Below are 25,971 nucleotides of genomic sequence, written 5' to 3' on the forward strand. Positions count from 1 at the left end.
ATGAGTAAACGAATTATTGCATGCCGAGCACCTAGAACAGTCCTACACATAATTAGCGCTGTGCGTTTGCTATTGTGATTGTCCTGACTGTTGACTATTTATTGGTACTTTGGGTTTGGTGACGATTCTTGACTGTCTGGGGCTGATGAAGGTGACGGGGGCAGGCTCTTCTGCGGGCGAAGTGTAGAACAGGGACCCTGGTGTTGAGGCCAGAGGGAGGCAGGACAGAAGCCTTAAGAGCCAAGCAGCCCACAGCAGGGCAGCTGGCCCCGGGGCAGTGAGTGGCTTAGCAGTGGAGGTGTGCAAGCACGGGTAGAGATACTGTTCGAGAGGTGGCATGAAGGAGGCCACGTGAGGCTCCTTCCTCAGCTAAGGGCTTCCGTTTTTCTGGAGGACAGATGGTGTGGACTCTAAGACCCCTGTAGAGAGCCCCCAAAGATGGAGAGGAACAGCCACCTCCTGGTCTCAACCCTGATGCCAGGCAACTGCCCTCGGCTCGTGACTCTGTCTCCGCCAGGACCTGGGACACCAGTGGAGACCTGACCGGCCTTCCAGGAACTGCCTCCTGCTCAGAGACATGTGTCCACCCCTAGGACTTGCGTCGGGCAAGCTGCCCGGCTGATGCTGTGTGGCCCAGAGACACCCCTGCCCTGCCAGCCTCTGCCCAGACTGCAGATTCACAGGCAAAAGAAATGGCTGTTTTTGTGGTAGGCCTCTACGTTTGAGGATGTTTCCCAGCATTAGATAACTAGACCACACTCTGCTGGCCTCCCAAGAATTCAGAGATAATATGCTCACAGAATGTATGGCTGCGTCTTGCACAAGCCAGGTCACTCTATGCAAATTACATACCTTGTCTGAGTGTCGGTTTCCTCATCTGCAAAATGGGGACAACAATAGTAACATCTTGAAAGTGCAAATGGACTTTCAATAGGAAGGTCTTGAAAATGCACTCTGTGTACCTCCCCCCATACTTGCCCTTGTCTTCAGGGTAAAATCAAAACTCCTGAGCTTGGTATTTGAGGCCCTTTTTCATTCAGTCCCTCCAGCCTCGTCCCTTGTTGTGTCCCCAGCCACAGGAAGTCTGGTGTTCTCCATGCTCCCTGCCTTCCAGACACGTGTCTCTGCTGGTCCCACTGCCTCTCCTATCCACCTGGAGAACTGCTACGGACACCTGGGACCTAATCACCACAGGACTTTCTCTCTGGAGGCAGACATCAGACTATGGCCCCAGCAGGCATGGAGACAGTGTCTGATTGCAGGGATGGGCACTCGGGACAAATTGGTTAAAGACTAAGTTGGTCGGATGCGCCCTGGCGAGAGCAGGGTTGATCCTGGGTGGGCAGCAGGGTAGAATGTGTGTGTGATCCTAGCTGGAGCCATCAGCCCTGGGTGGACCACTGTGAGCAGAGTTTCCTGAGGTCTCTGGATGCCCAAATGCAGGAAGATAGACTCCAGAATTAGGGAGTCTTCCAAATGGATGGAGATTTGGGTCCAGGTTTGAGCCCAGGCCTGCCTGTGAGCTGTGAGCTGCCCCTGACGCTCTTTCTAGGCACGCAGTCTACATCGGGATGTAGCTGGCACTCTCTGGTCTCTTTACATTTGCTGGTGTTACTCCTTTCTCCCCAGGCGCCCTCCTGTGATCTGCTCCTGGGCAAACTTCCCCTTCTTCAAGGCCTGGATGGACTAAAGCTGCAGGCCCCTGACTCTCTCGAGGGAAAAGTGGCTATACCGGGGTCTTCCATTTGCCCACCCAGAACAATGCTTTACCCTTATCCACCCCTTTGAGCTCCAGGGGGCTGGCCTATATGGACAGCATTACCAGGGTTTCTCACGCCCTGGATTCCTCCCGGCAGGGATGCTGCAGTCCGGGTGTGCACTTCTGCCTTTCCAGGAGCCTGCTGTCTTCTGGGTTCCAGAAAGCTCTCTCCTCCCATTTCCTTGGGCCTGGGAAAGCAACAGTTCTGCTACCGTTAGCCTCAAGTTTTTGCAATATTCTTTATGGTACCCCCATCTCTACCTTGGTAATAGTCCCTTGTGAAGGAGTCCTTCTAGAATTATCCTAATTTGAGGGTGCCTTCAGTTTCCTGTTGGGACCCTGACTGAGCACCAGGAGCTGCTTTAGGAAACCGATCCTTCAAAGACGATTCTGGAATTGGGTCGGTCTTGTGTTTGAGCAATACAGGGATACTCTCCTTGCTGAGACAAACAGGATGCAACTCACAGCGTCTGGTAGTATCGCCACGACTCAGGTGATCATTAGCAGTCGGACGGGATGCAGCGTAAGTTGGAAGGCCAGTCGGTGTATTAAGTGGCTGTGGCGCTTGGCCCTGTGGCAACGATACTCATTATAGTGGAGGCACCTGGCTTCTTCCTACAGCCCATGAGCAAATATGGAGGAATGAAATGAAAAATTATGTCCACATAATTGAGAAGATGCGTGAACAATAGAAGCTCCCATGAGAGCTTGAAGGAGTCCCTTACGTCCTGGGGCTACGGGCGAGGGGTAGCAGGACCAAACCCGGGTTCTGGTGGTAAAGGCTGCAGAGGTCACGGCACCCCAGCCCAGGCGCCTTACATTAAAGGAGGGGTACTAATAAGGAAGGAGTGGGCATTGGGGAGACATGGTTGGGGCTGAGAATTTCAACCTGCAAATTCCCCTGAACTTCCTTTGCCAGCAGAGGCAGCTCCTCCCTACCTGTCAGAATGCCCTCACTCCTCTCCCCCCACATTAAAGCCTTTCAGTGGTCCAACCAGGAGCAGTCCTTCCAGAAGCTGATCCCTACGCTGAGGAGCGTACTCTCATCATTCTTTGTGGCCTCCAAGCCCATAACTGGAGCTTAATCCCAGCATGGTATAGAGGAGAAATACAAAGCCTACACCACAAGAAGATTGTCTATACAGTGAAATTCTTAGAAGACTTTGTCAATCTATATTGGCAGGAGCCTGTGGGTGTGGATTCCAGGGATGTTAGACCAAGGGTAAGAATTATAGGACTTGACCAAATCCACTGACAAATGCCCTAGCCTGGGATTTGGCGTTTAATTTTTTCATTTGATCACCTAGGGGTGGTTTTATTTATTTATTTAGATTATTTATTTGTCAGAGAGAGAGAGAAAGAGAGTGAATGCACAAGCAGGGGGAGGGGCAGAGGCAGAGGGAGAAGCAGGCTCCCTGCTGAGCAAGGAGCCCAATGCGGGACTAGATCCCAGGACCCCGGGATCATGACCTGAGCTGAAGGCAGATGCTTAACCAACTGAGCCACCCAGGTGCCCCTAGGAGTGATTTTAATTATCTGCTAGTTTGCCTAAGTGAAATTTAAACACAATGATGGCCTCACCGGATGAGTTTGACATGCCAGAACTTCCTTGGAATTCTGTGTAGGAGAGTCCGAAGTCTTGGGAAAGTACATGTGTTGAAATGGATCTATTGCATGCAACCTGCTCACACCCCTAGAAGAAGCCTAGTATACTCCCTTCACTAAAGCATAAGCGGTGCATTTAGGGAGGGGGTGGGGGGGTAGCAGCGGTGGTGGTAGTATAGTAAAGCCGTATTCTTTCCCGTGGACAACTTCCATCCATTTAAGAAGCAATTTATGACTTGCTCCTGGCCCTGGTAGAGCCTGAAACACACTGCAAACACCCAGTGACTGTGCCACCAGAGCTGACAAGGGAACTGGGTGTTATCTGATCCACTGAACCGTAATACTGACATGCACAGAAGCATTCCTTAATAAAATGGAGGTGGCTCCTACACGGCTGGTGGGAATGCAAGCTGGTGCAGCCACTCTGGAAAACAGTATGGAAGTTCCTCAAAAAGTTGAAAGTAGAGCTACCCTATGATCCAGCAATGGCACTACTGGGTGTTTACCCCAAAGATACAAATGCAGTGATCCGAAGGGACACCTGCACCCCAATGTCCATAGCAGCAATGTCCACAATAACCAAACTATGGAAAGAGCCCGGATGTCCGTCGACAGATGAATGGATAAAGAAGGTGAGGGGTGTATATATATATATATATATATATATATATATATATATATATATATATAATGGAATATTACTCAACCATCAAAAAATGAAATCTTGCCATTTGCAATGACATGGATGGAACTAGAGGGTATTATCTAAGCAAAATAAGTCAGTCAGAGAAAGAAAATTATCATATGATCTCACTCATATGTGGAATCTAAGAAACAAAACAGAAGATCATAAGGGAAGAGAGGAAAAAATAGAACAAGATGAAATCAGAGAGGGAGGGGCACCTGGGTGGCTCAGTCATTAAGCGTCTGCCTTTAGCTCAGGGTGTGATCCCAGGGTCCTGGGATCGAGCCCAACATCGGGCTCCCTGCTCCGCTGGGAGACTGCTTCTTCCTTTCCCACTCCCCCTGCTTGTGTTCCCTCTCTTGCTGGCTGTCTCTCTCTCTGTCAAATAAATAAATAAATAAACAAACAAACAAACAAACAAACAAATAATCTAAAAAAAAAGAAATCAGAGAGGGAGACAAACCATAAGAGACTCTTAAACTGAGGGTTGCTGGAGGGAAAGGGGGATGGGGTAACTGGGTGATGGGCATTAAGGAGGGCCTGTGATATAATGAGCACTGGGTATTATATAAGATGATGAGTCACAGACCTGTACCCCTGAAACAAATAATACATTATATGTTAATTAAAAAATAATAAATGGAGAGAAAAATAATATAAAATGGAAATGGCAAGGAGGAGACCAAGGCGATGGCTCAGACTCCCATGGTACCTACCGCTGTTTTTTGCCACTGCTCCTTCATCCTGCACCCATGACCTTATTAGGAGTTCCTTATCACCAGTTAGTGGAGGAGAAGGGGGACCTGGTCCATGGATGGGTATTATGATACGCTGGCATCAGCCGGGAGTGTCTGGCAGCGGCATTACAGCCCCCAGCGAAAGCTGGTTCTGAAACACGAGTGTGGAAGGGAAATCTTCCCAGTGGGCAGAACTTCGGGGGGTCCCTCTGATTGTTCATTTTGTGCAGAAGGAGAGATGGCCTGAGGCCCTAATTTGCTTTGACTCATGGGTAGTTGATAATGGGTCATCTGGATGACCAAGGTGTTAGTATAAATGACAGGAAAATTGGTGTCAATGATGTATGTGGATGGATCCCTCAGAATAGTCACAGGGTGTGAAGATACACATCCCATGTGAATGCCCCACCACACGGCATCTATGACAGAGGAAGCCCTCAACTCACGACAAGATGAGCTGTGGCTATCAGTCAGCTTCTTCCCGGCCGCCCCAAGTGCTTGCTCAATATACATCCATACAAAGTGGCCGTGGCAGACAGAATGGAGGCTGTGTGTGGGTTCCATGACATGGACTTCATGCCTCATCTGACCACTGCCCCAGCTCAGTGCCCAACCTGCCAATAGCAGAGGCCACGCCAAACGCACAAGCTGGCACCGTTTCCCTAGGAGGACCAGCCAGCTACCTGTTATATCAGATCTCTCCCCTCAAAAGGCAACACTTTTTCCTACTCACAGGGATAGGACTGTGACTGTGTACATATTTGCTTTCCTTGCTTGCTGTGCTTTTGCCAGAACCGTTATTCCTGATTTACCGTAGTCTCTTCTACAACAGTGATCTGACCAGGAGAGCATCTGACTGCAAGTGAGCTGCAGCAGTCGGCGCACTGGTTTAGCTTTGTCTCCCATCATCCAGAAGCATCTGGCCTGATGGAACTGTGGAATGGTCTGCTGAAGCTCAGTTATAGAACGAGCTGGAGACACTAGCTTGTACTTACAGTGTGCAATATATGCTTTATACTAGTGACCAAGAGTGCTGTCTTCCTGCGGACAGAATGCACAGGTTGGAAACCAAAAAATAAAGAGCAGTGGCCTCTTTCACTCTTAACCCACAAACTCACTGGAAGAATGTTTGCTGCCACCTGTGCCTGATCTTGGACTTGGGAGTTCGGAGCACCTAGTCCCAAGTTTCACCAGAGGACGCAGTAATTCATCTTAGCAATTGGAGGCTGAACCTGTCCCTTGATCATTTTGGGATCTTCATGACCCTGAATCAACAGGCAGAGAAGGGAATCACTACTATATAAGCCAAATGATGGATCCCAATGCCATGAGAAAGTGTCAGTGTTGCCTCATAACGGGGCAGGGAGGACTGTGACTGGCGCCCAGGATATTAACCGGGGAGCCTGTTAGTCCTCCTTGCCACTGGGTCCTGGTCAATAGTAAATGGGGAAACCCAGGAAAGAGCAGGCCACTGAAGACTCAGTTTGTTCAGGAATGAGGGTTTGGATCACTACACCAGGTAGAGAAGCTCCACCTGGGGTGTTATAAGAGGGTAAGGGGACATAGAACAAGGGCAGATGGTGGCAGCTCTGATTAGCACTTTAGATGACCAATTGGCTATGGAGATGGGGACTGTAGCAGCTATGTGTTTTGTAAATTGTTTCTTTTGTACCCACTTTCTTATATAAAGAACGTTAGTAATGACTAATGTTTTAGTTTCAAGTGGTTGTAAGGCGAATTGGCAGCCCCTTGCTAATAGAGTTAGCTGATGGGACTTCTCATGTCTTCTGTCTTAGCGATACCACTACCCTGGATGAAGGACAGGAGTGAATGCTGAGAGACAAAGGGGTGGACTGTGCCACATACCTTCCCTTTGCCTGCCAGGTGATCTCTCCCCCTCCCTCACTCTGACCTGGGAGGGAAACACCATCAAACCTCCATGCCTGGGGCTTCTGCTTGGGTTTGACCAAAGAGAGACCTGGCAGATCAAAAGGAGCAAGGTCAAGAGATTTGTTTCTATTGCTGCTTCCCTGCAGGGTTGTTTCAAGCTGGCTGTATCCCTCAACCAGTGGTCATTGCCTCCATCAAGGCAGCCTTCTCCCATGACTTTATCTTCCTAGGGTCTAGTAACGGTGCCCCCCTCCCCCACTTTGGGGCCCGGAATAGTAGCAGCTCTGCTACTGCTAACCGCAGGTGATAGCACTAGGTTCCATATCCTTTTGTTAACAGTTCCTTGGTAAATAAATCCTCTGAATTATCCTAACTTGCGTGTGCCTTTGCTTCTAGCTGGGATCCTGACTGGTATAAACTTTTCTTTCTTTAAACACCCCCCTTTCCTGTATGACTCAAGGGTGTATAGTTGTATGAGCACTTTCTTTTTAGAATCATGTGATCCGTGTCTGCATCTGGTAAGTGCTTGGTAATGGTGATGATGGTGATTATTGTCATTATTAGTGTCCATCATTTACTGGATGCTTTAACACTGACTCACAGCTACCCTGTGAGATAGATATTATAATAGTATCACTGTGTTTATAGATAAGGAAACTGAAGCTCAGAGAGGCTAAGTGACTTGCCTAGGGTCACTCAGAGAGTGAATGATGGGTTGAGGATTTTAACCGAGGTCTGTAGACCTCAGCGTTCCCTCCTGGTTACTGTGCCACGATGGGTTTACCCACTCTGAGATGGTGATTGATTATTCCTTCCATCCAAAACCTGTTTCCAGTGGTTGTTCATGGCCCAAGTGTCTAAGAGTCAACCTTCATTCTCTTGGAGCAAATTATCTTGTTGCCTTGTTGTTTTGTATCAGCCCAGCAGGTACCCCGGGATGGAAATCCTAGTAAGTTTATATCTACCATCGTTCCTTTAGTGTTAGAATGATCTTTATGTGACCTTCCTAAGAGAAATTTTAGACTAGAGAACAGGGTCCTGCCTGGAGTATGGCAGGGAGAGAGAGGAAGATGATAGAAGTTAGGGGTGGAGTATGGAGGGAAGGAAAGAAGATGGCTCTGGCTCTCCCTTTAGCAAAGTCATAAAGCAGGTGATGATGATTTTCATAGGGAGGCTCTGGTTCTAGCCTTGACCCAATTTGTTGTGGAATGAACTCCTCCAGGCTGTCAGTTTCTTCCACTATTAAATGCTTGTGGTGGACAGATTCTAAGGTGGCCTCCACAACTCCCGCCTCCTGGTATCTGTGCCCTTGTATAACCCCTCCCTTTGAGTGTGGGTGGAACCTGTGACTTCCTTCAAACCAATAGAATATGGTAAAGAATATGGTATGATGCTACTCTGATGATTATATTATATTAGATTACGTTATGTTTTCTAAAACTATCTTGCTAGCAGATTCTTTCTGTTGCTGGCTTTGAAGAAGCAAGTTCCCATGAATCCTACAGACAACAATCTGAGTGAGTTTGGAAGCAGATCCTTCCCTAGCTGAGCCTCCAGATGAGAACTCAGCCTTGACCAATATCCTGGGCCTGTGAGACCTTAACCTGTGGTCTCTCTAAGCTGCACCTGTACCTGTGATCCACAGAAACTGGGATAATACACATGTGCTATTTTAAGTCACTAAGTTTGTGGTGATTTGTCATACAACATAAAAAACTAATACAATGCATGATTTTTTAAAATGCTGGTTAAATTTTAGAAAAATGAGGGGTGCCTGGGTGGCTCAGTCAGTTAAGTGTCTGACTCTTGATTCCGGCTCAGGTCATGATCTCAGGGTTGTGGAATCAAGCCCTGAGTTAGGGTCCACACACAGAGGGGAGTCTGCTTGGGATTCTCTCTCTCCCTTTCCCTCTGTGCCTCCCCCTACCCCAAACTAACTCTCGTGCATGCTCTCTCTCTTAAATAAATAAATAAATCTTAAAAAAATTATTTTACTGAATGCTGAAAAGGTTTTGGTGAAATTTGTGTATCTACATTGTTAATTGGTATTAACACTACTTTCTCTTGTTATGCAAGTTCTCAAATACAAGCAAAAGCAGGAAGAATAGTTATAATTAGCCCAAGTACAACCATAGCCTACATTCAAAAATTAAGATATTTTCATACTTCATCTCTCTCCCTTTTGTATGATAATTTCAAAACAAATCCCAGACATCATGTCATTTCTCTCTGCATAATTCAAATATGCATAGTTGAAAACAAATGGCAAATTTCTTTACACTTTATCATTACTACACCTAAAAATCTTAATAACCACGTATCAGTTAATGCTCTGTCCATATTCAAATGTCTCCAATTATCTAAAGAATATCTTGACATAAATTCATTATAATATGAAGCAATATATAATGAGTAACTTAAAATGTTCCTATTCTTTGATCTAGTACGGCTCTTCCTAAAGGTTTATCATAAGGAAAAAATTCAAAAGATGATAAAGGCATGATATCTATTAAGGAATTATTCATAATGGTGAGAAATTGCAAACAACTCAGATATATAGTGTATGAGTCATGGTACATTCTCGAAAACACAGTCCTCATCATTATATCAATAGCGGGAAATTAGAGTGGGAGAGTGATTACAAAGATGTTGGGATATCAAGCAGTACAGACATTGGCGACAGCAGGAAATCTCTACCATCCCTACTGGAGGAGGGGAAGGGGGGGGAAGGAGGTGGTAGTACCTGAGCCCAGAAATTGGAGCCACATCAGGAGGGATGTTTGAAGAGGCCAGGACAAGAGAGACATCACTGGGATCCTTTCCACATGTGGGGGCGGGGGTGGGGCTTCTCTGGCTTCTCACTTTCTCCTTGCCTCCAGTCTCCTGTGAGTGTCTCCTATGGCTAGATCCAGCCAGAAACCAGCAGCAAGAGACGCTGGGAATGAAGTTTTCAGGGTCAGCCCTCTGTGAGACAGCGGTACCTCCCTAACCTCCCTATTGGGAGACCAGTCAGGTTTGGAAAGGTCAGTGAATGGATCTGAGAGCAACAGGCGTAAGTCTGGCACATCAACAAAGGCCCTAAGATCCTTCCAGAACAAGATTAGGGCTAAAAATAGCCAACAAAAAGATAATTACTAACTTGTGACACATCCATCCAGTGTGTTCCTTGACCATTGAGACTACAAATATGAAGACTGTATAGCAATACAGAAAATACTTATAGTGAATTATAATACAACATTATTACCCTTCTTTACTTTTTCTCTTTTTATACCACCTATCGCTTTGTAAAATAAAAAATAAATCCAACTCTTTATCATGTGTATTTTTGTTGATGCCCTACTCCCACTAGAAATTTCTGTGAGGGGGAAAAAAAACTTTGCTTTTTTGTTTGTTTGTTGATGTATCTTAGGTGAACAGTGCCTGAAACATAGTAGGTGCTCAGTAAATGTTGTGAGTATGAATTAAGTGATGTGAAGAAAACAAAATACAACACCCATTTTACAAGGTTGTTGTAAAAATTAAATGAGTTGGGATCATTAGCACATGGTAAATACTTAGTGTACTTGGTAAAGGTCAATTTCTCCCAGGTAGGAGAGAACAGGTGCAGAAGGAAGAGTTGAAAATCCACTAGACCATGGTATCTATTTCCATAAAAGGGCCCACCCCCAAAAGGAAGATAGAAAAATCACCATTATAATCCCAAAGAATCAATGTGGTGTGATGAGCAGAAGCCTGGACTTGTAGTTGGCCCTGCCACTTACTAGCTCTGTGCACTTGCTCAAATTCCCTAACCTTTCTGAGTGGTATTTTCCTTATCTGTAAAGTGGGAATAACAATAATGCCTGTCACACTGGGTTGTATAAATACTGCCCACAGGGCTTGGCACATACTGGATGCTCAGTAATGCTGGTTACTTTAGTGTTAGCCCATCCTTCCTTCCTCCAGGGAGTACAAGCACAGTCTGGAGCTGTCCGGAGTGCTGAAGACATCCTCCCTCCCTCCCTCAGTTCCTCTCTCCTTCATTCTCTCCTTCCTTTCTCTGTTTGGCTCCCTAGAGCCCTAGGGTTTGAATAGATCGAATTTTCCAGGTGGCTTCTTCAGGCCTCTGAGGGGGACAGGGAGGAAATGAGCCATATATGAGGCACTCCTTGGGCAAGAGCCCTGGGAAGCTGACAGGCAGCTGGAGCTGGAGTGTTACCATGGGGCCTGTGGTGGGAATGGGGGCCCCCCAAGCCAAAGTTCCTTGGAGAGCTTGACATCTAAGACCCTGGTGCAGCAACCTTAGGATCCACAGAGAGACAGTGAGTCAGCCTGGCACAGCCTGGCACAGCATGGCAGGTGGGTCCTTGGGAAGCTGCCTGAAGGAAGGCAAGAAGAGCCAGGCTGGTGGGGGGAACAGAAGGTGACCTTTGGCTACAGGAGTTGAAGGGGTCCTGGCTCTAACAGGAACCCTCCCTCTTCCTTCCTGGGGTTCTTACTAACTTTTTTATTTTGCTCATTTGTCTTTTAATGCAGCCAAAGGCAACTTTATCTTTTTGGGTTCTGATATTATGAGTTGATTAATTCAATAGGCTTGGCTCTATGAGCCAAGCAATCTGTGCGTAATCATTGGCATCCATCCCCTAGAGTTTAAAAATACAAATGGTTTTCCCCAGGAGGATGTTGAATTAACCCATTGTGCTGGAGGTGGGAGCGCTGGCAGCTCACACACTCCTGGGGGAAGGGCTGAGACATGGGACGTTCCTGATTTTTACTGACAACTAGAGCATTAGAGCTGAATGATCTTTGGAGACCTACACATCAAAACTAAGCCCCTCCGTACAGATGGGAAAACCAAGGCACAGAAAGGGGTGTGGGCTCTGTTCCACAAGTCAGCAACAGAGTAGCTCCAGGCCTGAGTCTCCTCTGAGTCCCTGCATGTCATCAGCTGTAGGCTTCCCGGGACCTGAGTGTGGCCAGCAGGACTGTGGGGCCAGGGGAACCTGTTGCTGCTTTGTGGGACTGAAGAAAAGCCATATGCCTTCTGTACCTCAGTTTCTCTATTTGTACACAGAAGAGTAGGTTTAGATGTTTAGCTCTTCAAGGATCCTTCATCTGTGATGTTCTAGGTGTTTGAGAAAAAGGCGATTTTTGTCTTGGGTTGGGAGGTAGGAAGCCAAGCTCCAGTTCCAACACAGCCCTGACTTTTGGCGAGAGCTCAGACACATTGCAGTTCCCCCAGAGTCCGTTTCCTCCTCTGAAAAAGAGGGTAAAATGTCTCTTTTGGGGCTCCTGAGAGGACAAGGCAAAGTAGTGGATCACAGGTGCTTTAGAAAGTACAAATTAGGGGGAGAGGCAGCTGTCATTAGTATCATGCATGTATGCTTACATTTCCAACCGGAGACAATTAGCTCTCTGTGAGCCCAGAACAAGCCCAGCTGCTCCGGGGGGCGGGGGGGGGGGGTCCATCCCGAGGGCTGGGGATGCTAGGAGACATCATGACAGAAGAGCAGGGAGGGTGCAGAGTGCTCCTCAGGGGCTGGCAGGAGAGCAGCCCTCCCCAAGTCCCTGAGCCCAGAGCTGGGAGAACTATAGCCTCATGGGCCTGAAGGGCTCCGGGTTGGCCAGCGCTGCCAACTGGCTACTTTCACAGATACGGAGCTTGAGGCCGCAAGGGGGTCAGGGGCAGGAGTGCGACTGAAACTCAGACCTCCACCTCCCTGTCCAGCTGTTTCTATACCGCAGTACCCCTGCCACTCCTCAAAGATCCCAAGATGGCGATGATCGTGGTGGTGGCGGTGCTGGGGCTGATGATGACCGTTTCAAGTAAGTACCCACTTACTTCTGTTTAGCAAGTGCTATTTACCACCTGCTTACCTCCCTACCACAATGACATCCCCATTGTAGATACTCAATGCATTTTAGTTTTTGCCACAAAATCTGCCAGATAGCTATTGTCATCTCCACTTTGCAGACGAGAAAGTTAGGAGGCCAGAGAAGTTAAGCGTCTCTCCAGGGTCAGGGACAAGTGAGTGATAAAATCAGGGTTTATTCCGCTGTGTGATTCCAAGGACCTTCTTTATTTCTCTGCACTGCACATAATTTCTTTTTTTTTAAAAGACATATTTATTTATTTGAGAGAGAGAGAGAGAGCTCACATATGAGCAGGAGGGGGAGAGGGAGAGGGAGAGATACTTTCAAGCAGGCTCTGTGCTCACATGGGGCTTGATCTCACAACCCTGAGATCACGACCTGAGCTGAAACCAAGAGTCAGACATTTAACTGACTGCACCACCCAGGCGCCCCTAGAACATAATTTCTAAGGACCTCCTCTGCACAGACCATTGCTGTTGGCACTGAGAAGGCATCCCCTCACTCTCCTGACCTACACTTCCAAGCGTAGGCTGCTTCCAGCTTGCCTCCCCTGGGAAGCCCTCCATGAGCTCACAGAACCTCCCTACTGGTCCTGCCTGTTGCCTGCACTTGTGGTCAGCTCTTCTCTTGGCTGGAACCTACCTCTCTACTGGCCTGACAGTTTCTTAAGGGTGAGATTGGATTTTATACCTTCCTGGGGCACCCAGAGTGGAAAGTTGCAGGCTGCACGAAATGGGTGAGAGGCCTTGGCTGAGGGGCGTGGCTGGGGAATGGGCCATGACCAAGCAGACGTGGCAGGGTTGCAAGGTGGACATCGAAGTCCTGGGACAGTGGGATGGAGTGTGTGGGGGGGTGCTCTAGTCCAAATGTCCTCATCAAGTAGGTCCTGTGTGGGATGGAGGATGAGTGGGAGAGACTTGTCCTCATCCTGGCTCTCTGCCAACTCCATTCAGTCTCCCTTATTTTCCTCATCTGTGCTGTGGAGATAGAAAGAGCTTTGTCTGCACAGGGCTGCGCGGACTAGAGAGGGGACTGTGCACGTGCATTGTAAATCCACTTGCTACAAACACGCTCACGCTATAGGGCCCCAGAGTCCAGCAGAGTCAAGTGCTGGCAGATGGTGCTAGGCTTGAGGGGATGCGGCGGGGGAAGCTCAGAGGGGCACCGGGAGAACCGGCCCACCTGGGACGATGAGTGCAGGAAACAAACAAATAATAGGTTGAGAAAAGCAGGATTTATGGAACACCTAAGTACCAGGGACCGTGCTAAGTGCCTCATGTCATGCCACTTCATCATCACAGTCCCTCCATATGGTAGGCTTTGTTTCCCACATTTTTACTGAAGAGGGAACTGAGGCTCAGAAACCTCAGAAATTGGTCTAGGGCAACACAGAGGGCAAGCAGTGAGCCAGGGCTGGCCAGCTCTGACTCCGGAGCCCACACTGAGGGACTGAGCTACAGCCAGGACTGCGCGGGCATCACCAGGCTGTGAGTCAGTCTCGAGGAGGATGTTAGGCCCCTAAAAGGGGGGACAGTCTTCAGACATGGTGGGTCCAAATCACTCGTTTTATAAATGAGGAGGCTGACGTTCTGGGGAGCAGGACTGTCTGCTTCAAAATCATGCAGGGAGTAACGGCCAAAAGTACTAGAAAGCAAACTTTATTCTTGTCCCCCTTTCCCAGGACTTACAGAGGGGCTTGTACCCTGAAGGTTGGTGCTGGGTGCTGCCCACGGGAAGATGTGCCTGTCCTCCCAGGGCCCATGGGGGGCCACCGTCAGTCATCCAAGGACAGCCTTTTTCCCTCCCCCTCTCTCTGTGGTGCTTTGGGGTGCCCTCCTGTGGGCTGGCTCCCTTCTGGATCTGGCCCTGGGGGCAGGGACCTTCACCTTAGGGGTGCTGGGTCCCTGGGACTGTGACCCCATCTTTGCCCAGGCCCTCCCCAGTGTGGCTGCCCAACTGGCCGTGGACCAAGCCAACCAGGACTCCTCACTGGTGCTGGGCTCGAGGCTGGTTTCCGTGGCCCTTCCCACAGGCTGTGACACCCCTCACGCCCTGGCCACTTTTCTGGCCCACAAGAATACCGTAGCTGCTTTTGTGGGCCCTGTCGATCCTGGTTACTGCCAAGCAGCAGCCCTGCTGGCCCAAGGCTGGGGCAAGACCCTCTTCTCTTGGGCGTGCGGAGCTCCAGAAGGAGGAAGAGAACTAGTGTCCACCTTGCCGTCGGCTGCCCACGTGCTGCTGTCTATCATGAGACACTTTGGCTGGGCGCGCGTGGCCATCGTGTCCTCCCACCAGGACATCTGGGTGGCCACAGCCCGGCAGGTGGCCATGACTCTCAGGACACATGGGCTGCCTGTGGGGCTGGTGACCTCTCTAGGACCGGGAGAGCAGGGGGCCACAGAGGTCCTGGAGCAGCTCTGCAGTGTGGACGGCCTGAAAAGTAAGTGTAACTGGGTGCCTTCCTCCGGTGGGCAGTGGGACTTCGGAGGGCTGTGAAGACCCTGGCCTGAGCCCTTGACGACAGCCCTGCGTTTCGTCTCACAGCAGCCCTGTGAGCTAGTCCCGTTGAGCTCTGCACTTTGCAGCTCAGAGAAGGTATGTAACTTGCCGAAGTCACACAGCTGGCAAGCGGCGCAGTTGGGTTTTGAGCCTGGATTCAAGCGTTGGTTGTGGAGTGGGAGCCCAGAGCTGCCTGGCTTCCTGCCAGGGCCGCTGGAGGACAGGAGAGAGTAGCAGTGCTTGAGCCTGGAAAGGCGGTGAGAGTCAGAATGGCTTTTTTTTTAAGATTTTATTTTTAAGTGATCTTTACACCCAACGTGGGGCTTGAACTTACAGCCCCGAGATCAAGAGGCACACACTCCACGGACCAGCCAGCCGCTTCTGGTTTATCAAGCCCCTGCTGTGCCGAGTGCTGTCTCACGTGGGGAAACAGGACCCACCAGGGGGCGGGTCTCTGGGGACAACGATGTGATGGAGAGACAGGTATAGAAGCAGGTGGTCGTGACAGAGAGGTCAAGGCCATCCGAGGGTGCCGGGGCTTGGAGAATCAGAGGAGGTTTAGGGCTGGGCCCTGGGGGTCTGAGGCTTCCGGGAGGAGGCGGCACTTGCCTGTCGGCTCAGGAGAGGCACGGTGGGTAGACCGAGGCAGAGGCGGCGCCTGGAACACAGAAGAGCCCTTGAAGTTAATCTAGACTGGGCTTATTTCAAACTGTGACTTGGGGCCCATCATGGTCAAGAAACTCGAATCGAGACTAGCAGTACAAAAAAAGAAAGAAAGAACGGGACAGAAAGAGAGAAGAACGGAACTGAGTAGAAGAGGGAACCTAGAATGGGACAACGGGGGCAAGCACGAGAACGCTTTGCAGGCGGCAGGGGAACTGAAACTCCCGGTAGCTGCCGCATTCTCCACCTGAGCGAGCTGGAGGCCAAGCCTGAGGAGGGCGGGTGGGCGGCCCCTGAGCAGGTGCGGCTGCCCTGAGAGCTCGTGCCCGGTGCACAGGGAGCCCCGGCCCAGGTGTGCCCGCGCCCGGGAGCGGCAGGACCTCACTTCTTGGAGCCCCGGTCTTCCAGTAGGTGGAATGGGGATGATGACACCCACCTCGCAGGGTCCTCAAGCAGCAGCTGCTCACGGCTGAGTGCACCGTAAACACGCCGTTCAGCCAAGAGTCACCGAGCGCTGCCCCGGGCCCGAGCCTGGCTGGGCTCTGGGGAGGTGATGGGGAGAGGGTGCCCAGGCCTCAGCGGGGAGCAGCTCCGGTCTGGTGGGAGCTGCTTCGCTTGGGGGTAGGAAGGGCTTCACAGAGGAGGTGACGCCAGGGCAGGGCCTGAGAAGAAGCTGATTGCAGGCAGCGATGAGGAGGAAGGCGTTCTAGGCAGAGGGACGAGCTACTGCAAGGGGATGGAGGAATGGATGGGACTAGGGGGATGGACAGCTCAGTTCTGTGTGGCCGGAGCATGGTGGCAGGTGGTGGGGGACACCTCGTCAGACTCCTTCTCCAGCCCTGCTGCAGAGTTTTGAGTTCCAACCAAATTGCCAGCTTTCAGGAGCCAGGAGGCAGAGTGGTTCAGGGCATATTCTCGGGGGTCAGATAGCCAGAGTCACAGTCCTGGCCCCACCTCTTACCAGCTGTGTGACCTCAGCAACTCACTAAACCTCTCTGTGCTATAGTGTCCTCATCAGTGACGCGAGGCTAATAAACCCCCTCCATCTCAGTCCACACTTCCTCCCAGGTTGTGGGTATCAGCTTTCCCCTGTGGCCAGCTGCAGAACAGTGTCCCCAACTTATCAAACAAAGGGTTTTTTTGGTTAGAAGCCAGAACAAACACGGGACCAAAGGGATGGGGCAAAGGAAGCCCTGGTTCTGTTTCTTCCCAGTTCTAGTGTGTGAGTGTCCTCCCCCCTATGCTGGGACAGGGAGTAGGTAGCTTGTGGCCCATGGCCCACACAGCATGGCCACCCAGGGGCTCAGCAGAGCCTAGGGCTCCAGGCTCTGGCTTCCACATGACCAGGGCCTCAGGCGCCAGCAAGGAGACACCAGCCTTCCTGGGAGGCTGTTTTCCTGGATTTTCTAGAGAAAGTGATTGCAGCAGGAACCTGAGGGGTGGCCCTTTGTTGGCTGAGGTTGTAGCCCTGGTCAGGGACCCAAGTGGAGAAGAGAGAAAAGATACAGGGGACCCCTACTTTGGATAGACGTGTGAGACCCTTGCCTTGGGCAGGGGCTCTCTTCTGTCCTGGGGGCCTGGGGAGGAACCTGGCTGCCTTATCACCAAGGGCCTATCTCCTTCTCGGAGGCAAAGAGGCATGTGCTCACTGTAGGGAGCGGACCTGAGAGTTACGAGCGGCTCTCCCGGGCCACAGATCCTGGGCCGTGGGCAAGGCCTGCAGACACAAGCCTGCCCCTTCTCCCCCTCACCCCCCCACCCCAGTTGTGGTGCTGTGCATGCACTCGGCGCTCCTGGGCGGCCTGGAGCAGAGCGCCCTGCTGAGCCGAGCGTGGGCCCGGGGCCTGGCAGACGGGAGGCTGGTCTTCCTGCCCTACGATACCATGCTCTTCGCCTTGCCCTACCGGAACCGCTCCTACCTGGCCCTCGGCGACAGCGGGCCCCTGCAGGAGGTCTATGACGCCGTGCTCACCATCAGCCTGGAGTCCGGGCCCGTGGATCAGGCCTCTGAAGCTGCCAGGGCCAGTGGAGAGGTGGCCATGCACTTGGACCCAGAGCAGGTGGGTCCGTGCAGGCCCACACAGGGCCCGGAGTGCGGGGCTGCGGGCCGGTTACACGCGCTCCTCACCCGCTCTAGGCCTTTCTGGCCTTGGCCAGCTACCCACCTGGCTGCTCAGCCCCACCTCCACTGTGGGCCCGTGACCTGTCCCTTACTGGGCAAAGTGTCTCTGCCTAGTCCCTAGGTACTCTCTCCATCTCTAGTTCCCTCTCTCCCTCCCTCTCGTCCGTGTGTGTGTGCACGTGCTGGCTTGTGTGTGTGTGTCTATTAATCGCTCTTGGCCTGCTTCATCAGTTCTCCCTGTCTTGTGACTTTCTGCTTCTATTTCTCTATCTCCAGCTCAGCGCCTGCAATTTCCATTTCTGGCCCAGCTGCTCTTCCTCTCACAGACATTCTCCCTCTTCTTCGTCCGCATTTGCCTAGCAAACGTGCAGATCAGTAGGAGGGATGTTGGGGTGCGGGAGAATGGGAAGGTTTGCTGCAGTCGCTGCTGTGAATCTGAGAAGTGCTGGGGGAGGGTCGTGCTGGCTCCACTTTGCGCATAGGGCTCCGCAGCTCGAGTCCCCCGTGGGATGTCTGCTTCTTGGTGACAAGAAGGCAACAGTGTCTGGAGGTGGTGACGGGGATGCAGATGCTGGGGGAGGGCCTTACAACGAGACATTCATCTGACAAATGTGAATTGGGTCCCTCTGCTGTGCCACTGGGCCAGGCGTCAGGGACACGGTGGTGAATCAGACAGACCTGGCCTTCAGCGAGCTTCCATTAGGGCGAGACAGATAATACCCAAGCAACCGTATAACCAAATCCAAATCGTGGTAATGTCGCCAAGAGAAGGAAGCAGGATAAAGTGACAGAGAGCGGTCAGGATGGAGCAGTGGGCAACAGGAGTTGGGACAGGCAGGGAACCCCACTGCGAGGAGGCGGCACGGGAGCTGAGTCCTGCATGGCAAGGAGGCAGCCAGGGTGCGGGTCTGGGTGAGGAGCGTAAAGTCCTGGAGGCAGAGTGAGCTTTGGAGGCTAGAGAAACAGGCAGAGGGCATGGAGAGGCTGGACTGTCACGAAACGTGGGAGCAGGGGTCCGAGATGAGCTTGGGGCCGGGCCATGTGAGACATTTTATGCCAGTAAAGGAGTCTCAACTTATGGGACACTAATGGGAAACTATCAGTAGGTTTTAAGTAAGAAATCATTGATTTTTTTTTTTAAGATTTATTGTAGACAGAGAGAGAGCACGAGCAGGAGAGGCAGAGGGAGAGGGAGAGAAAATCTGAAGCAGAATTCCGTGCTGAGTGCAGAGCCCGCCCTGGTGCTTGATCCCATGACCCTGAGACCATGACCTGAGCCGAAACCAAGAGGTGGCCATCAACGACTGCACCACCCAGGGGCCCCTTGATTTATGGTTTTCAAAAAGATCGCTTTGGTTGCCCAAGTGGCCTGAAGAAACGCAGATGAAGCAAGGAGGCCTTTAGGAGGCTCCTGTGTGGGCCGGGAGAGCAGTGAGGGCGCCTGGACCCAGATGGCAGGAGCGGAGGGGGTGAGGAGTCAGTTGGGTTGGGAATAAGTTCTGGAATAGAACCAAGAAGATTCAAAGATGAACTGGAAGAGAGAAAGAGAGGAAGCGGGAATCAAACCTGGACTCGAGACACCAGGCATTTCCCAGATTGGGGGGGGGCGGGATGTCTGTGCAGCAGAAGCAGACAGAAGCCTTGAGGAACAGGAGTTCTGTTTCGGACATCTCAGGCAGGTTTGAGGTGCCCGGGAGACATCGGAGTTGGTGGCGGCCACGGAGACCATGCCACCACTGAATGGGGACTGAGGTCAGGGTGGGACCACAGGGAGGGCTATGTTGGGGCCAGGGTGGGGGTGATAATCTGTACGATTGTGGCTGGCAGGGCTCAGAGATGTCTGGGAGTCTGTGACACGGGGTTATGGGGTTGAGGGACTGTCTCTTTCACAGGTGTCCCCGCTCTTCGGGACCATCTATGATGCTGTTGTCCTGCTGGCCCACGCCCTGAACCGCTCTCAGAGCCGTGGTGCCGGCCTCTCCGGGGCCCACTTGGGGGACCATATGGGGACTCTGAACGTGGCTGGTTTTAGCCAGAGGATCCGGACGGATGAGAAGGGCAGGAGGCTGGCTCAGTATGTCATTTTGGACACAGATGGTCGGGGAAGCCAGCTGGTCCCCACCCACATTCTGGACACAGGCACGTGGCGTGTGCAGTCCCTGGACAGGGCCATACACTTTCCAGGAGGGGCCCCTCCGGCGCGTGACTCCAGCTGCTGGTTTGACCCCAATATGCTATGTGTGAGAGGTAATTCATCATCCATCTATCTGTTCATCCATCCATCCATCCATCCATCCATCCATCCATCCATCCATCCATCTGTCCATTCATCTTTCCATCCATCCAATGCATTTTCCTCTTCCTGGAGTGCTCCCCACCTTGCCTGGTTAAATCCTACCTGTCTTACCTGTCAGGGCTGGGGGCCCCTCCTCCGTGCTCCCCACAGCTCCTGGGTGAACTGCTTTATGTTCCTAGGGTGTGTGTCCCGCACTGGGGAGGACCAGTGTCATCTGTTCCCCAGACTAGCAGGTAGCTCGCGAAGCTACCTTCACCCAATTGTTTCTTTGCCGCTTCTCTTCCGCAAATGCTGCTGGAGGGCCTCCCACGTGCCAGGCACTGTGCACAGCCGCAGGGATACAGGAATGAGTGAAATGATGTCCCTGCCCTCATAGAGCCGAAGTGCTTGAAGACCAGCCCCAGGGCCTGCTTTCCATGTCTGGTGGCAGAGACAAGGACAGAAAACAACACAACAGTGTGATCAGAGCCATGAGTGGGGAAGCCAGGGGCTGACGGAGCCCAGAGGAGACCCTCCTCCGTCATCCCTGGCTCACACACTTCACCGTCTAACAGATTTCAATTCATTCATTCAACAAATCCATCAGCCAACATTTACTGAGCATCCACAGGGTCCTACGCTCGGTGCTGAGAGTTGAGGATGTGAGGGCAGATAAGAATCCTGCTCATGGCCAGCACCCATGATGAAGCTCCCAAGTAACAGGGAACGGGGTAGGGCAGGTGCTCTGAGACAGGGCTCTGCGAGGGGACGCCAAGGGGGGTGGGAGCCTGAGCAGCAGCACCGGCCACAGGATGTGTCTTCTCTCCGGGATCCAGAAATGGCCACTCACACTCTAGCCCAGGATTGCCACGATTGGCTCCAATACAACTGATCAGACAGCATGGATTGAGAGACCAGACAGCAGGGCTTTGGGGGCAAATGTACTTAGGGTTGCAGCTCAATGCTGCTGCTGACTAGCTGTGTGATCTTGGGCAAGTTGCATACCCTCTCTGGGTCTCCATCTTTCATGTGTAAATAGGAACAAAGACTTAGGACCCTCAACGACTTGTCCTTGCACAGGGGCCAGGCAGAGCCCAGTAGCAAGGCTTGTACTTCGAGGAGATGGGAAGGGGCTGTGAGGTCACAGGTTCTCAGTGAAAACCACTCCCCCAGGGAGCACCTAGGAACCCCAGGACTGGCTGGACTTGTCCTGTCCACGGCTGGCTTCTCTGCTGTCTGAGTCTCAGGGGTCTTGTTGGCAAGAGGACGTGCTGCGTTCTTTGTTTTCTCTGATTATCTCTGTCTTGAAATATTAACCTTAGAGATTCATTCATCCACCTCTCCTTTCAGCCTCCGCCGTATTCCTTGACTCCCTTTGGCAACAAGATTCCTCGAAATGGTGTCCATGCTAAGTGGATTAAATGTCATTTCCCCTCTTCTCTTGAATCCTCTCCACTGATTCTCTCCACCACCCTCGTAACAGAAGCAGCCATATCGAGGCCCCCAGTGGCCCCCACGGGGCTGAGGCCCAGGGCCAGCTGTCAGTCTGTGACTTGCTCGGCCAGGGAGTGGTCAGCTCCACTCCCTCCTCCCTGCTGCTCCGCTGCGTTCCAGGCTCCCCTGCTCGTGCTCCTTCTCTGGCACCTTTTCTGTTCTCCTGCTGTGCTGACCTGTGACCACCGACTCCTGTGGGCTCGGTGCTTGGAGATTTTCTGTGTTCGCTCCGCGCTCACTCCCTTGGCGTCTCACCCATTCTTGTGGCCCCCACATTGCGGTCTCCAGCGTTGCTGGCTCCTTGTTGCCCGACCTCCTGCTGGACATGTCCAGTAGTCAGATGCTACCTGGGTCTAGTCGACATCTCAGACTTGATGGTATCTGAACTTGAACTCCCAGTCTGTCCCCCAACCTGCCTCCCATCATCTTCCCCATTGCAGGTAATGGGACCCCCAACCTCCCAGAGGTGCAGGAACCCTCTGTCTCCTCACATCCCCCTTCTGGCCCGTCAGCACGCCCTGGGGGCTCCATCTTTAGAATTTGTCCAGAAGCAGAGCCGTTCATCACTCACTGCCCCCACCCCGGGCCAGGCCCTCAGCATCTCTCACTGGATCGCTACCCGCTTCCCCCTTGTCCTTGTACAACCTGGCAGGTTGGCGGATCCTTTGGAAACATAATCAGACCTGGCATACCCCCAGCAGGTCCTGCAGAGCCTCGGCCTCACCCGGAGTCACGTCGGAGTCCTGGCCTCAGACTTCACATCACCCCGGCCCCCTCAGCTCCTTGGCCTGGCTTCCTCCCCCTCTGCCCTGCTCTTCCTCCATCACACTCCCGCTTCAGAACCTGACCACTTGCTGCCCCCTAGGCCTAGAACACTTTTCTGCCGCAGGCTGTATGCTTGCTCCCTGGTCTCCTCCAGATTAAGACTCAGAGCTTAGGCCCTCGGAGCGTAGGCGAGAGCCGGGATGGTGCGGTGGCTAGAAGCCCGGATGCCAGAGCAAAACCGCCTGGGTTTGAATCCAGGTTCTGCCACTCACAGACCGTTACTTCTCTCTTTCCTCTTCTACAAAATTGTGATCATGACCAGAGGTCATGTGCAGAATAACTGAATTGAAATACATAATAGCGTCAGAATCAGTGCTTCATGCAATACAAGAGTATAACAGATTGCAAGGTATTTGCTGCTATGATGACGACGGACTTAACTCAGACTGGGGGTCTCAGCAGGGGGCGGACAGCAGTGCTCAGTCTTCCAAGGAGAGAAGGACGGGAGGAGGCAAGGCAGGACGAAGGGATGGTCCCCTTCCTGCGGCAGCAGAGGTCAGTGTCCCTTCTCCAGGACGGGGATGGGCATTTAGCTCCTTGCCAGCCCAGGCTGCTGCGGGGTTGCCCACAGCAGCCCTCCCAACCTTGCCCAGTGATCCTTAGCACCTCTTTATCGCCAACTCCTGACATGAGGGCTGGAGATTTTTGGTTCAGTGTAAGGAGGGCTCTCCAAACAGTCAGAGTGAAGGACAATAAGACTGGCTGCCAAAACAGGTAGTGAGCGGCTCATCGCAGGGGGAAATGTAAGATGTAGGACAGCAATTGAGAGGGATACAAAATTTTTATTCAGCATCTGCCCCATCCAGGTCCTGTGTTGGGTGCCAGGGACAGTGAGATGAATAAGACACAGGCCCTGCTATCCAGACACTCTGTCTAGTGGGAAGGGACCTGATATGCCAGGAGACAAAAGACCATAGTGTGATCAGGACCATAATGGCATCTGAGCAGGGTCCGTGGGGACCTGGGGACAGGGAGCCCCAGAACCCAGACAGAAATGCTTGAAATCAGTATCTGTGTGTGATGACCAGTCAACAGATAGGACTTTCCCACTTGGAGGCCATTCTGAGCCTCATCCCTGGAGAGGGTCTGGGGAGGGGTTTCTGTTCCCATTTCCCAGAGGAAGGCCAGGGAGGAGGTGCAGGGGCTGGGGGAAGGGGGCTGCCCTCCTTGCGCAGTTGTTACTGTTAGGACTCACATCCACTCTGCTCCCCCACAGAAGCACAGCCCCCGGGCAGCCTCCTGGCTTTTGCTCTGGCCTGTCTCCTGGTGCTGGCCGGCGGGGCCCTCACTTGCCTCATCAGGTGAGACTGTCTGCGCCCGAGCCTCATTCTGCCCCTCGGTGCCCCCCACCCCACAGGGCCTCTCTTCTGTAGGCACAATCCTGGCAACCCATAGGAGACTTTCCTATCCTCCATTCCAGCACCTCAGGACTGCCCCTCCCTCCTAGAGGCTCGGTCAGGGCCCTGTCGAGGCTGGGGTGCCTCCCGAAAAAGGTCCATTTGAAAGTTGGAGAAGAAGCCTGCGACCTCACGCACGACTGTGCCTCGCTGAGCTTTAGGCTATGAACGTGGACAATGAGGGCTTGACCAGGAGGATTCCCTGGGCTTCTTCCTGGGTTGAAAACAATTCTTCCTGGGTCTGAAGTCCTCTGTGTTCTCTGAGCCTCAGCCACATCTGGAAGGGGTAGCTGTGTACCCCCACCCCTCACCCCAGGCTCTGATCACCCCAGAAAGCCTCCAGGCAATTTGGGAATTTGCAGGCTAGGGACCAGCAAGCATATCGAGCCAAGGGATGAGCCTTGAACTGGGGCCAAGGCCTCTGTAGGAGGAAGTGCTCCGCGGTGCCCTCCCAGCTCAGCTGGGACTGCTGGGGACACAGGAAGAGGGCTTGAAGGTCAGCGCAGGTCCAAGGGGCCCGAGGGAGGTGGGAGTGACATGTGTGCCATCCCTGTGCCCTGCACTTCCTCTTCCCCCAGATCCGGAATCCAACAGCGGCAGCTGGTGCGCGGCCGCCACCGGGTCCTGCTGACAGCCCAGGAGCTCACCTTCATCCAACGGCCCCCGAGCAGACGGGTAGGTGGGGCAGGCACTGGGCTGGCGGGGCAATCCCCGGACTGAAGCCTTGTCCAGACTCTTGACCATGCCTGTCCCCTCCAGAGGCTGCACATGGACAGCGTGAGCGAATCAAGGAGTGTGGTGGATGGTGGGAGCCTGAGGTCGGTGGCCCAGGGATCAGCAAGAAGCCTGCCAGCCCCCCAGGAGCCCACCAATGTGGCCCTGTACCAGGTGAGGGCCTCTGCCACCCCACGTCCAGGTCTGAGGAGCTGCAGGGAGTTTGGGAGAAGCCGATGGAGCCTACAGCCTCTTGGACCTCTGTATGCCCTACTTCCGTTATGGAGTGGAAAACTGAGGCTTGAAGAGAACCAGTGACTTTCTGGGGTCCCACAGTAAATCAGTGGCATGGTGGGAGGGGGAAGCAGAACTCCCAGCTCCCAGTTCAGCATGGTTTGTGATGTGACCTTGGGAAACAACCAGTTCCTGGCCACTTGGGCCTGGGCACTCCTGGCATGGGTCCACCCCAGGGCTTCTCTCAGCCCTGGGACCAGCCTACGTCACCCTCCTGCCTATTTCAGCAAGGGACAGTGCGATCCCAGGTCCCTGAGGCCCAGAGGCCCAGCCCCCTGCCCCAGACAGCCGCTGGGCAGAGCCTCGCCACCAGCTGATAGCAAGGCTGCAAAGTCAGAGATTAGACCAGCAGGATTCTAAAGACACCGTGGCTTCTCAGGTGCTGTGTTCTCAAATTTGGCAATTCACTGATGCTCCAATTCTCATATTCCGTGACTCACGGTTGACGAGCTGGGCTAATTGCACAGGAAGCGACACAAGGCTCAAGCTCCTTCTGTCCCACCTTCTCTCCAGGGGAATCCCATCTTTTTTCTTTTATGCTGAAAGGAGGCTTTAATGATGTACACAGCGTGTGTTGTCCGCTCCTCTGAGTAGCGGACGGGCCGTGGGTGAGGCTGAGGGGGCAGAAACCCAGCAGTGACAGGTGACAAGCGGCTAAGGCTGTAGCTAGCTCTGGGCCAGGCCAGGGCGAGGACAGAGCTCCAGCCCGAAGCTTCCTTCGCTCCCAGCCTCCCCTCTCCTACAGGCCCTGGATCACAGACCCCTCCCCCCCAGTCACTTCTCAGGCTTTGGGGTGTTGTGGGTGCCTGAGGCCTGCAGAGTAAATCTGACCTTGAGACTGGGAGCTAACACGCTTTATATGCACCAATTGTTAGCCCTCCGGTGTGGGCGGGGGTCTCATCTTCGCATTACAGAGTTGGAACCCAAAGTCACTTGTCCAAGGTCACCGAGCTAGACAGTGGTGGAGTTAGGACTGAACTCAGGTCTGTCAGCCAAAGCCGGGCCCCTGGCCTTGCCCTACCAAAGCGAAAGTCTGACTTTGGTTCCTGCTGGCCAGGCTCTGCCTAGCTCGGAGCACACAGAAAGACTACGTTTATGGGGAAGAAGGCGAGGCTGAGAGACACCGAGGGACTGACCCAGGGTCACACTGCTGGGG

The 25,971-nt window shown here is 52.6% G+C and overlaps 1 protein-coding gene across 1 annotated transcript in view; it reads left to right on the plus strand.

The window, feature by feature from the left end:
* The first annotated feature begins 14,269 nt into the window (after positions 1–14,269).
* Positions 14,270–25,971, plus strand: part of LOC113269343 (guanylate cyclase D-like) — a 37,671-nt gene continuing 25,969 nt past the window's right edge. Inside the window, exons 1-6 of the mRNA XM_026518144.4 lie at positions 14,270–14,972; positions 17,459–17,754; positions 19,709–20,063; positions 23,627–23,711; positions 24,386–24,482; positions 24,567–24,695. Coding sequence (XP_026373929.3) covers positions 14,270–14,972; positions 17,459–17,754; positions 19,709–20,063; positions 23,627–23,711; positions 24,386–24,482; positions 24,567–24,695 — 1,665 coding nt within the window. The remainder of the gene's footprint in view (positions 14,973–17,458; positions 17,755–19,708; positions 20,064–23,626; positions 23,712–24,385; positions 24,483–24,566; positions 24,696–25,971) is intronic.

This window comes from Ursus arctos, unplaced genomic scaffold (assembly GCF_023065955.2).
Source record: "Ursus arctos isolate Adak ecotype North America unplaced genomic scaffold, UrsArc2.0 scaffold_22, whole genome shotgun sequence".
In the NCBI taxonomy this organism is placed as follows: Eukaryota; Metazoa; Chordata; class Mammalia; order Carnivora; family Ursidae; genus Ursus; species Ursus arctos.